At 41.3% G+C, this 13,136-nt stretch overlaps 3 protein-coding genes across 3 annotated transcripts; 1 reads left to right on the top strand and 2 right to left on the bottom strand.

Annotated features, from left to right (window-relative positions):
- Positions 1 to 413: 413 nt before the first annotated feature.
- Positions 414 to 5,786, bottom strand: LOC128256767 (organic cation transporter protein). Its single transcript, XM_052987373.1, is given in 4 exon segments — positions 414 to 1,169; positions 1,172 to 1,595; positions 1,750 to 2,384; positions 5,494 to 5,786. Coding segments are annotated over 4 exon segments (1,665 nt in total). The 5' UTR covers positions 5,537 to 5,786; the 3' UTR covers positions 414 to 606.
- Positions 5,787 to 6,216: 430 nt separating this feature from the next.
- On the top strand, positions 6,217 to 7,151 carry LOC128266319 (uncharacterized). The gene is made up of 3 exons (XM_053002762.1): positions 6,217 to 6,458; positions 6,524 to 6,826; positions 6,879 to 7,151. The coding sequence occupies exons 1-3, from the start codon at positions 6,300 to 6,302 to the stop codon at positions 7,044 to 7,046; spliced, it is 630 nt and encodes a 209-aa protein (XP_052858722.1). The 5' UTR covers positions 6,217 to 6,299; the 3' UTR covers positions 7,047 to 7,151.
- LOC128266320 (single-stranded DNA-binding protein, mitochondrial) lies at positions 7,064 to 8,382 on the bottom strand. Its single transcript, XM_053002763.1, has 4 exons — positions 8,210 to 8,382; positions 8,062 to 8,149; positions 7,893 to 8,001; positions 7,064 to 7,415 (listed from the first exon to the last, which is right to left on the bottom strand). The coding sequence occupies exons 1-4, from the start codon at positions 8,231 to 8,233 to the stop codon at positions 7,193 to 7,195; spliced, it is 444 nt and encodes a 147-aa protein (XP_052858723.1). The 5' UTR covers positions 8,234 to 8,382; the 3' UTR covers positions 7,064 to 7,192.
- Positions 8,383 to 13,136: the final 4,754 nt, after the last annotated feature.

The raw sequence follows: 13,136 nt of genomic DNA, 5'->3' as shown, positions 1-13,136 counted from the left end.
GTGTACCAACTTTAATTGAAAGGGCAGCGATGGGTTATGGATTCGACATTGGAAATCCCTGTCGACAATTGGCAATTTGATGGTGCAATTGAGTGGAAATTACTGAAAACTTTGCAAGGCCGAAGTGGCTTTGTTGGGCGGAGAATAATCTTTAATTAGGGGAAGTTTGCTAAAGCCGTAAAGCGAAAAAACCCCATATAGTACTTGAGGAACCGATTGAAATATGTAGTTTAGATTATCTAAAACTGATTTATATACACACAATTGGTTTAGGTAAAATCTTTTGTATTATACTATTGGGGCTGGAATTTTTGTCAGCCTTATAACGATGCTTACAACACTAAAATAACTCCCACCTAAAACTAGGCAAAGTTTTTTGAATCGCCAAACATTCGAAATAAGGTACAATATAATTTATAAACAACTTAAAGGCTGCCATTTTAGGTTAACACACTTGATGTGGCTTTTCCTGTTCTGCAGCATAATTTTATTCACATGGAATGGATAGCAATTCTTAAAACTTACTAATAGGCAGACGAGTAAAATGCTTAACAAGAAAGTTTGAACTGGATGCGGAACTTGGGCACAATCATCTTTGGTTTAATTTTACTTGCGCTCGATGTTCTTGAGCGGCACCATCTGCTCGGGATCATCGGCATAGACGCTATTCTGTCGCTTCTTGCGGCCGGCGCACTGGCTAAACCAAGTGTCGCCCTTGCCAAAGTTCTCGCCGTCCTCAATCGACTCGGGCATGGGCTGGTTCATGGTCTCCGGCAGGAACATGACCCAGAAGCCCGATACAAGCGCCACCACGCCAAATAGTACGGCCGGGATCTTCGGATCGAACGAGTCGAGCAGCGTGATGAGGGGAGTGAGAGCCCCCGATAGACGGGCGCACATCGATCCCAAGCCCATGGCCGAGTTCCGCACCACGGTGGGGAACAGTTCCGCCGAGTAGTTGTAGATGACGGCAAAGGATCCGGCGATGAGCAGCTTGCCACCCATCACCACGGCCGTGGAAGTGGTGCTGCCCTGGGCAATAAAGGCGGCCACAATGCAGCATAGGCCGCCACCCAGCATCAGGGTGGAGGTGATCGAGCGACGACCCAGGCGATCCAGCACGAACACAATGGTTATATAGCTGGGGAACTCCACCAGGCCCATGATAACAGGATTAGGTAGGGGTTGCCGTACAGCTTGCCGGCACTCAGCGACAGTCCGTAGTAGACGAGGGAATTGGCGAACCAGCAGAGGCACACATTCAGCGTCTTCATCCGCAGGTTCGGCGTGCGGAAGAGGTCGCTCAGTCCGGCACTGGTCTTCTCCTCGGCCGCCGCCTGCTGCTTGGCCTTCTGCACGTAGTACTCCTTGTCCACCGGTATGCCCGATCCGTTGATCCTCAAGCCCTTGGCCACAATGTCCACCGCCTCGGCGGCACGGCCCTGCATCCACAGCCAGCGCGGGGATTCGTCGAGAAGCCACCAGTGGCCCAGGAACAGGCAGCCGTGCAGTCCGTAGATCACCTGCAGCAACTTGCGGTCAGGGATTAGTGCTCCCCATCCCGCCACCAACATGATGCCGCCAGCGAAGACAGCCTGAAAATGATAATAGAATGTTTATTGACTGCAGATATTATAAGCATAAGTATGAATCAGTTGGTAAAATATGGATATCGTGTTAAGAAGAAATATTTCTTCGCCATTTGGAAGCATAATGAATCCTAGATAGATCTTTAGTGATCTTTCTCACCTGAAAGGTAATGCCGCACACAGTGCGTTTGGTGGGGCCCACCAGCTCCATGGTCAGTACGAATCCGCAGATGTAGGCACCCGCTGATCCCACAATGCCCAGCAGGTATCGAGCCACCATGAACGAGAAGTACTCGGGAATGAAGGCCACTCCCACGCCGATGATCAGTTGGAACAGAGCCGACCAGCAGAACACGGTCTTTCGGCCCACCTTATCGGCCAGTCCGCCAAGGGTGACGGCGCCGGTGAACACGCCCAGCATGAACACGGTCTGCACAATGGCTCCCATCCAGCGGCGGTCACACACGAAGTCCCAGTCAATGGTGCGCGAGGTTTTGTAGTACGTCGTGTCGTATACGTAACTTGTGCAGGCAACGGTCTGGTTGGAGGCCAGGGCAGTGGGATCGAACATGAGGCACGATTCCAGTTCACCATTGGGCTTCTGGGGAATGGCGGCCAGGATGGCGCTCGAGTTCCACGGGGTCATCGACAGCTTGCCGTCGTCCACGCCCTCGATGAAGCAGCGGTGCTCGGGAACAGCGGCCACTGTGACCAGGGAGAGCATGTGCATGCCGGCGGTTAGGCCGGAAAGCACCTGCAGGAAGAACTGCAGGAACTGGTACTTTCCAAATTCCCCTGAAATCAAAAATAGGCACTGCTATAGATTCGTTGGGGATGGTCATACTAAAATATATTGCAAATTATTTAAGTGAGCTTATTTAACATATAGTAATTATCTCTACTATTTATTTATAACTACGAATAGTGAATAAAACGGATCTGTTATTATCTATAACCAACTAATGCAATTTCTAATATTTTTTTATATTTCTCTGAATAGCGCTAACATATAGCAAAGAGTGTATTACAAAGCAGACATTCCAAATACCTAAATTAAAAAGGTATTAGTGACAATTTTGAACTTTTTAAGGAAAATATGCTTTATTCCTAACGAAATAAATTGTCAATTGGATTTAAGTTCCCTAACTTTCCCAACTAGGTTTTTAATTGCTTTAAGAACCTATGCATTCCTTATCGAAATCCTCGTATAAGCAATAAAAGCGCCAGTGATGGATGAAACCTGAAGAAACACCCGACTTTTATGTAGATGGGAACTTTTTATGGGTGTCGCTGGCATTGTCGTCACTCCAAAGGCTTTGCAATTAAATCAAGTGGAATTTATTCAATTCGATTTCAATTGAAGCGCATTCAAATGCCCCGTCAAATATTTGCCCACAGTTTGGTTTGGTTTAGTCCATGTTTTTCTACCCGCTGGAGACTCGGATGTCTTGGGAGAATGCATTGAATCGATTATGACTTGGCTGGACTGGCGGTGCGATCGCTTTGTCAGAGGGCAGGGGCTGTGCAAGTTTCTATCAGCGGGGACAGTATGTAGCCTAGATACGAGAATTTGACACTTGAGCGGTCCAATGTTCAATCAGCCGTTTCAATTGATTTGTGGGTTACGCTTATTGGTCGTTTAAGTGAAACTATTGCCATCAAATCGAAAGTTACGTTCACCCCGGTTACGTTAGAATCGACAACTCGTGAGTAGATCGTCTGAGAATTTCAATTTTCATATTTAAACGATTGCGTGGTGTGTAAAATTATGTCATCGAGAGTGTAACATTATGTCAAAGCCTGGGGGGCATGACTTAATTAATCTAAATTTTAAATTTTGACTCAAAATCTAATTAAATTCAATTACTCCCCCAATAGACATAATCAGCGTATAATTGCCAACATGCTAGGCAATCGAAAAGACGAAATCATGATAACCAAAATCAGAATAGTAAATTTTCATGTGGAAATCATAGCGGATTATCAGAGGCCACTAAATGCTACATCATATATCAGCGCTATTGTTGCGACGGATTTATTACATCCGACCAATAAAACTAGCCTTGTTATTGTTGCCAAGTGGCCCTTGATATGACATTTGTTTTTGGCTCATTCAATGTTTGTAGTTCTCTTAAATAGTCTGTGCAAAAAAAAATTAAAATAGGGCAGGTTTAGAGATTTGTTTACTCTGGATCTAATATAGGCGATAAGTGAATTTGATAAGGTTATGTATTATTACAGCACTCTGCTAATGCTATCTGATTTTTACTTACAAAGCAATCAATTTTAATAAGTTTTATAGTACATTTTTTTATTTAAATTATTTTGTTGGTTGATTAAAATTTATAAATAAGTTTCCATATTGCAACTTTGTAAGTTCCGCTTTTGGTTTGATTGAGGTAGATCAAGTTGTTTTATTACTAGTTTATGGTGGAAGCCAGTCTAGTCTGATTTTTCTTTGTTTTTAAACAAACAAGGCCGCTTCAGTTCTGTTCTAAACATCAAACAGAGCACATGTGGAAGGTCTTTGAAAGTCATTGTAAGTTGGTGTTGGTATGCCAACCTTCCTACGACCAAAAATACACGAATTCAGCAATGTAACACGCCTCCGAATTGGAAGTAATTAGAGCTGCCCGACCACCAAAAAAGCCTTCAACAAAATAAATACACATGCAAGAGCGATGTGTGAATTTTGAGGGCCGCGGGGTTGGTGAGTTTAGCTGAACAAACCGGTTTAAGTTTTTTTTTTGCATTTACAGATACAAATGAATCCAAATGTATGATCATATTACGATTAAAAAAGTCACTAATGCGATTATCACTCGCTCTCTCCACATTCTGTCACTTTCTTATGGACTGCGGTTTTTAGACTGCTAAGTATAAAACCAGTTCTGGATCGAAGTCGATGCAAAATCTGTAGGTGTTATAAAGCCTATATCAAATGGTTTTAATTAAGCAATTTTTTTTGTTCAGTCTGTGACACAAATTTAAAGTTCTTTAAAGCTAAAACAGTACCCCAAGTATGATGATATATATTTAGATTTAAACAGTTGGTTGAACAACTAAGACTATTAATCAGGTGTTTGTAGCTTAGACAAGTTGAGATTCCATTGTAATACCTTATTATCATTATTAACTGCTTTGCATAGAGCAAATACACTGACTTTATTTTCTAATTCCCACAAGCTAACTGCAATGTTGACACCGCGCAATTAGAGTGCATAATAAATTAACTGAAAGTTCCTCAGAGATTCGCAGATCCCAAGATCTTTATGACAGGCCCACCATAGAGTCTTGTGACAAAGGCTCAGCACATGCTGCTTAGGGTGGAAACCCATGTTTGTTTGCTCGTTAGCCACTCGCGTTTTAGCTTCACTGTGCTAAAGCCAAGAAGGTTCAACAAGTGTCAGACAGTCTACAGCTCAGAACTGGGCCCACACGAACATGTGTCGCGATTTACTTACTACATGTATAGTAAAGTAGGGGGCAACTGCTCGGAGTCTCTATCAAGCTGTCATAGATGTCTGTCACTTGCCGCGACCTTGACGATTTATTAAATAAGAAATAGAGCGAAAACAAAAATAGGTGTAATTAAAACTGTATTAGGGGCGGCTTCTTTTGAGCACTTGACGGACAGGCAGCCGGATAGATTAGGCGGAGATTAGAAACGAAATACCGAAAAATTAATTATGAAATTTGAATGCAGAACAGAACATTGGCGATAATCCGGCGGTGTCGGCGTAAAATCAAATATTATCCATCACAGTTTGCATTGCTGATAAGGCCCCTTCAAAATGATAAGCATAACAACACTGGAACTTATCAGCAAGGGATGGGGTCGCCTGGCAACGTAATCAGGGGTGACCTTTCAAAAGTCTTTGCTCCAAAACTGAATCCACCTCACCTAGTTTTCCCATTAGGTCCTCCAGCACATAATCCACAGCCATATTTGCTGTTTGATGCAGACGTTATTCGAGGTTGATAAATGGAAGTTTTTTCGTTGTTGCCTTTCAGCAAATCGTCATCTTCCGATGAAGTGGAGCAAGCATGGGCAGAACACTGATAGTTGTGGGTCGCGAAGACGGATCCGGGAAAAACAACGTGCTCGGAGGTATAAACCGCGGGCGGAGCTCTCGATCAGCTATCAACTCTTCCGACCGCCGACAGCATTGGAACTGGCAAAATGCTAACTGTGAACTGTTCCGCTCAGCGAGAAAATCGAAAACACACACGATGGTAAATGGCGATAAGGTCGCTCCAAGCTCAAATATGGAGAGAACTTGTGGATCGCGGGTCTTGAGTGGGTCTCCAATGTTGGTAGATAAAAACTATCTATGGTGGATGGTAAGCGCTTCACTTTTGATCCCAACTTGCTTGGCTTGCATTAATAAATGTCGAGCTTATTAAAAACCTTTCACTTCCTTAAAACTGTCGTTTTTCAGAGTTTATTGAATTCCTCTATATATTTGTTAGGAATTCATAGAATCGATCTTAATTTACTAACTAAGGTGTAGAACCTTTAGAGAAAGCAATATTTTGCAGAATGCCTTACTTTGGGTACAATTTTGTTGCAATTTATTAAAAATATATTTTAAAATTTCGCTTTATTATCGAAAAAAATCTCAAGCCCAAGCAAGCTATGTTTTATCCCTAACAACGGGATATACAAAATTAAAAAATTAAATTTTAAACAAGTGAACTTTTAAAATTATGTGTGAACCAAACTATTCAGATCCCTCATCATTCATTCATTTGGATATGCTGGCGGATATTTTAATGCGGTACGCCCTTGAGTTTGAGTCGGACTTCAACACCAAGTTGGCGTTCATCAAGGAGCAAGAGCAAAAATGCATGGACAATTCCAAAAATGTAGGGTATTAAGAGACGATTGATAAATACATACATACATAGACAACACCCTTTCCTACCCCCAGGTACTTTCTGTAGGCCAAATCCTGGGATCAGTAAATTGCTGCATGCTTAAGCTGGAAATGGAGCTGAATGAGAACGAGATCAACTTAATCGAGGTGGAAAAGGCGATTACTCGACTAGAGCAGAGTTGCCCGACAGCTGATAAAAAGGCTTGTCGAAAGTGTCCCCTAGCTCGTGCCACCTACAATGATCTCTTAAGTTTGCTCATGTCTGCAAATCAAATGTCCACTCAATGCAACCACATAAGGGAGGAGGTCGAGATGTTTAACAAACAGGCAGCTGAGCAACTTGCTCCTGCAAATGTGGTATGAATAACTATTGCAATATTTACAATGCGTTGTATATATGAAATTACAGATTGCCAAGATCATTGATTACCACAATAACACCCTCAAGTCCCTCGAAAAGCATATCGAAGAGATGCAAAGCCAAGTCAAAAAGATTCAGAAGGATTTTGAAGAACTAAATAGGGACCATGAAACCAGAGCGGCCAGCACTCACTGTTCCTGCAAAGCAACAAAATAGTTAAAGCCCATTGGGAATTGAAAGATACATCTATGCATGTAATCCGAGAACTGATAACACATATCCATATGAAAATTATAAATGCTTACAATGCTGCAAGTTCAACTTTGAGCTTAAGATTAGGTTTGGTCTTTTCGGCTTTAATCCTAGTTGTTGGCATCGCGGAAGAAGAGCACGTCGTCGGCAATGATGCTGGTGCTGGTCTTCTGGTTGCCCTGTTGATCGGTGATCTCTCCGTAGGTGATCTTGCCCTGCACCATGGTGCGCTGCCCCTTCTTCAAATATTCCAGCACGGTGTCGCGCAGGTTGGGCTTGAACACCACCACACGATGCCAGTCGGTGCGCTGGGCCCAATCGCCGTTCTCGTATCTGTGGAGAATAATGGTTTTATTAACATTTTTGGTAACAGCCATTAAATACTTACTAATACATACATAGAATACATACTAGTTTATTAAAAAAAATAAAACTTAATAGACGCTATGCAAATAAATATTTAAGCTTGCTTTGTATACTGATAAAATCTTGGCCTGTAAGTTAAATATTAAATTTTTGCTTAATAAAGGATTCAATTTTAAAAGTTTTATCTTTTGAAAAATAACAGATTGGCAAACTAATGCTTCTATAGGTGAATATCTTAAATAATATATTTATTCTTTTGACATTGTGAACTGATATCTGATATTGAAAGAAACCATTTATAACTTTATGGAAAGATTTTCGTAACTATAATTTTGACCGCGACTGTGAATGCCTCCTTGGAGACTCGAATTCAAGATCAATAGGCGAACACATGCTGGGCGCACACACACACTCGTGCAATCGGGTACGGGGACGGGTACTCACTTGTAGTTTGTGTGTGTGGCGACAGAGAAGGTGACCACCGGGTGCTCCTGGGATCCACGCAGCTGCGGATCGGCTCCAACTCTTCCCAAAATGGTAACCGTGTTGACGGCTACATTTGTAAAGCCAGCAATTAATAAAATTTCACAATTGGTAACCAAGAACTACCCACTTTTTTCAATTTTGGCGGGCGCCGCCGACGTCGTGGTTGTTGCACCGCGTGCCGGCAAATTTCGCAGGCCGCTTATTAGGGGAGTCAGCTTAAATACACAAATGGTTACTGCACTTGGTATAGCCAATAGTTTAATTAGTTTACTTACCATGCGCTTTGTGTGTTGCATCATTGTTTAACAAAGGTTTTGTTAGCCGAACAAAAAATTACGAAGTTTCTTGGGCTAGTGTTGGTAAACATCGATTTAGTGCTAATCAGTTTACAAAATCAGCTGTTTTCTGCCTGCAGCGCCCTCTTGTGCAATTTTGTGGAAGCTGATTGTTTCTTATTTCAGCCAACAGGTTTCGTCCTATAGTTCGAGAATTAAACTCAAAATTTGTTGGAGCGCCACTTTAACTATTTGAATTTAAGTTTGGATTATTTATGTGCTTGCTTTACTAATCAAATTTAAAGTCTTTTAATATTGTAATGAATTCGTTTACGGTAACTAATGAAAAATAAATTTCAAATGTCGCAATTTACATGATCAAGTCTTTCATCATTGGTAGTAATATGAATTGTAATAATTTTTTTTAGACGTACTAACAGAAAATTAAAAGTTCACCAAAAATTTAATATATATATGATCTAAAATTAAACTTAAAATCTAGACTGTTTACTTGAATTTTGTTGCCCTATACATTTTAATTCTGATATCCGAAAAAAATGAAAGACAGCATTATTTTTAATCGATGAAGACTTGTAGCTAATATTAGCTTAAAACATCTAATGTAAAGCGTTAAGATTAAACATTTACATCCTCAAACAGGATGCAAGTGCGACAACTTATACCAGCTTCATACTCGGCCAAAGTTGCCGGCTAGAGTAGTATTCAGCTTCGCTTTTTTTTCGAAAATTAGTTACTGGCAGGCGGCTTTTTTTGAGTTGCTGAGGAGGCAGAGCGAGCGGACAAGTGTCCGTTAGTCGGGTGCTAATAAAAACCTGGACACCCGAGAGGCGTCCCCGAAACGAAGCGGAAGAACAGAATCACCATTGAGCCGATGCTGCTGCTGCAACATCAACAGCAACGCCAACAGCTATTGCATCTGCAGCAGCAACTCTCGACTTTGCATTCAAATTCAACTCAGGCGATGACGACAGTCCGCCTCGATGTCGCTGCCCCAAGAACATCATATTGCCGACCAGAGTCTCGGAACTGCTTGCCATCTGCGTCACTCGCGGAATTCTGGGTAGCTGATACAATGCTCTGGAGATATTCCGGCCAGCTCAGGCAGTTTCGACTTAATAACCCCATCGCGATACATTACAAGAGAAATTTCTTAGTTCCAGATATGTTTAAAATACCCATATTTGTAGTATGGAAGGTTTCATAACGCTTATCATATAAGATTCCTGCAATTATATATGTCTTTGCTTGCCATTGTTTACTGATACGTATGTTAACAATTCTATACAAATAGTAATCAGATTTCACCATTTACAGACTAGTTAAGAAATAGGTAGAGTATTTTTTATTTCCTCTAATTCCAAATGTTTTTTTTCCATTACTCATTTCATATTTTGTTTCTCCGCTTATCATATATTTTTAGTTGCAACCAAACAATACTTTACTCAGTCACATGTCAAAGTTTAGTTACTTGTAAGTTTTGAAAAAAAAAAAGATAAAAGGACTTCATTTTACTGATCGGAACACCTAAAAATTTGTCTCCCAATTTGTTAGGTTTTTAAAATAATTGATATTGAGACTTTTTGAATAAAAGATATAATAAAGAGTTAAGTTTGAGTTGTGAAATTTTTTGAAATCCGAAAAGATCTAAAGTCCCCCAAATACTATTTCTCCCGACTAGATTCACTTGAATGTATAATCTGGCCCTCCGTCAGTACCTACATCTGCAGCCATATCGTAGCCGTAGCCGTAGCCGTAGCTGTAGGCGCTGCAGAAGCAAAAAAGCAGAAGCAGAGCATTGTGTCCGTCGTTGAATCCAGTGCGCGTGTTGCTGCGACTCTATATAAATATACATTTGTATATGTACGGGGCACTCATATAGGAGGTTTCTGTTGTTGCCGTTGTTGCTGTATCTGTATCTGAGGCCGAGTGTGTGCGCTCGTATCTGTATCTGGTGTTTGGGGCTCCGGCTCTGAGCGCTCCGCCACGATACCAACAAAAACGAACCACGGAACGTACCAGGCGAACGACGAACGAACGAGCGAACGTCCCAAATGTCGCTGCTTTTTCTATATTTTCAGATTGTATGGCGGTTGGCGGCGGGTTGGAGGAACTGAATTGGATACTGCTGCTGTTGTTGTTGATGATGTTGCCGTTGCCGTTGGCCTGGCTGACTGGGCTTGTCGAGGACGTTCGCTAGATGGCTGACTGGCTGACTGGCTGACTTGCCGACTGGGTTGGTTGTATAGTATGGCTGTTTAGCTGTTTTGCTGTTTGGCTGCTTGGCTGTGCTGTGCGTTTGCGTGCCAAAAAGCGAACGACGGAAAAATTCATATGTGCGCCTTATAGTGAAACTATAAACGGCAGCAGCATTCCGGCAACTTGCAATGTTGCTGTTGCCGATGTCACTGCCGATGTTGCTGCCAGTGCGAGACTGCGCAAAAGGAGTCGAGCTCCACTTGCCACAGGACCAAAGACTTCAAGCTAACCTCAATGGCAAGATCCTTCATTCAATTAGAGATCTTTACGTTTATGATACCAATGAGATAAACTAACTATTAAAGGTGAAATATGTAAGTCTTGTTGTGACAAAAACAACAAACTTATTATTTCCACACATCATCATTTTAATTTTAATATTATAAATAATTTCTAGTATCTAAAGAGCTATAAGCAAATTCATTCAAGAGAAGAACATTTAACTCAAAAACTTTGTTTCGAAATTGTAAACCTTGAGATTTTGTGAGTTCCGGCAGAGCAACACCTTTTCACACAAAATTCTTCAGTTATTATAATTCTGATATAAAATTTAAGTAAAATGTTAGACTAAAACCAAAATGAATAAAAATGTTATACATATTAATATTATCTAAAGTGTGCTTGTAAAAAAAAAAAATCAAATAAATTGAACACCGTATCCCTTGTGCTTAAATTTGGCTAGGAAGGTAAAATCAATACATGTAAAGTATGGGAAACCATATTAGAAATTGAGCAGTTTGTAAAAGATATTACTTTTACAAACCTATAGACATTTCCAAGATGCTATAAACTCATTCAGAATACCCCAGTTATATTAAGACCCAACAGAACCCAAAAGCCCTTGCTGATTTAAAGAACTAGTACAAAACAAGCCAGCATTTAACCCCTAGAACTGGGCTGCATCCAATCCCAGCAAGTTGGGCAATTTGAACTGGCCCCAAAGCAACCCCGCGAGCAGCCCCATTGGAGTCCCCGCCTCGAACTGCATCGCGAGCTGACTGCGCACAAAATTTAACCAGAAAATTTAACAGAGCAGCAGAAACTGAGACCCCAAACCGAACGAATGGCTCGCATTAAAGTTTATTTCGAAACCGAGTCGCAGGCAGCGCAGAAAGCAGCGCGCTGAAAGGAAAAGAAAAAGAAAACGAACAACAAAAAAAAAGAGCCAAGTAAAATTACGACAAGGCAAAGAGCCAGAGCAGTGGGCTGTGGGAATGGGGAATGGTAGATGGTTGATGGTGAGTTACGGATGGGGGATGGGGTATGGGGTATGGAGGATGGGGCAGAAGGTTGATGGTTGATGGTCGGATGGAGGGGGGTACACAGCAACGACGCTGAAAGAAAACAAGAAACTCCAGCAGCAGCAGCGACCCAAGGGGACGAGGCGGTGGGCGGGGATTGGTTGAATGGGAAGGCAGCCACACACAAAGTGCCGGTGTGTGCGTGTGTATCTGTGTGCGGTGGGGCGAAGGTGAAGCATGCGATGGCGTTGGTTGGCCCGGCTCGGTTCGGTTTGGTTTGGCTTGGCTTGGCTTGGCTTGGCTTGGCTTGAAGCGCTTGGCCTGGCCTGGCTCCGTACCACAGGCAAGACGGCGACTCTGATGGAAAATAAGAAGAAAAAAGCACACATATACGTATATACATATATAACCAGCAAATGAACGAACCAACGAACCAGCGGCAGTCCCAACAAAAATGCTGAATAAAAGCGGCAGCGGCCACAACAACGAGGACGTCGCTGGCGATTGCGACTCTTGCAACTGCAACCAGGGGCAGCGGCAACATCAGCAGGCACCAGGCTCCAGGCACTGGGCACTGGGCACTGGACCTGGCCAAGAACAACCAATTTATAAATTTACATGGCCTCGAAATAGGGATGCTCTTGCCGAGCGATCAATGAGGGATCGCATGGGGAAATTTATAATGGGAAGTTAAATAAAGATTTAAAAATATGCTAAGGTGTACCTTGTTTTGTATTAAAGAATTAAAAAAATAAAAAGACAATACAGAAAATATACTTTCCATATTATCATAAAATACATTGGATAAGGAAGACTTTGAAAAACATTCTGTTTAACTTGTCTTCTGAATAGAAATGGGGAAGAATTCAAGAATTATAATTTTTAAGAAAGAACCCAAAAATTAAATATTAGAAGACCAAGCTCCTGACTAAAATAGGGTAAATTAAAAAAAATTTCTTCGGAATTAAAAATGAAATAAGAAATTGTATAAGAAACGAGGCTGCTCTTGCCCAACGATCGATGAGGTATCACATAGGAAAATATATAATGAAAAGTTGAAAAAAAAAAAAAAATTTGCTAAAGTATACCTCGTTTAGAATTGAAGTTTTACGTATAAGATATAAGAAGTAAGTAAAAGAAGAATATAGCAAACAAACATTCCATATTACCTTTTTAAAAAACATTTTATAAAAATTGTCTTCTATATGAAATACAAAATATTGTGGACGAGCATGAACCAATAGAATATTGCTTCAGGAATTACGATTTTTAATAAAGAAATATTAAAAGGTCCAGCTCCTGACTTAAATAAGGTTCTTGATACGGTTACTTAACAAAAAAAATTGATTTGAAATATCATACAATAATACCAATTGGCCTTAAAACTTATACTGTAAACCCACGAAAGG

The sequence above is a fragment of the Drosophila gunungcola genome, chromosome 3R, assembly GCF_025200985.1.
Source record: "Drosophila gunungcola strain Sukarami chromosome 3R, Dgunungcola_SK_2, whole genome shotgun sequence".
NCBI classification, from domain to species: Eukaryota; Metazoa; Arthropoda; class Insecta; order Diptera; family Drosophilidae; genus Drosophila; species Drosophila gunungcola.
Note: the sequence above shows the minus strand (reverse complement) of the source record. Positions and strands in the feature narration are given on the sequence as shown.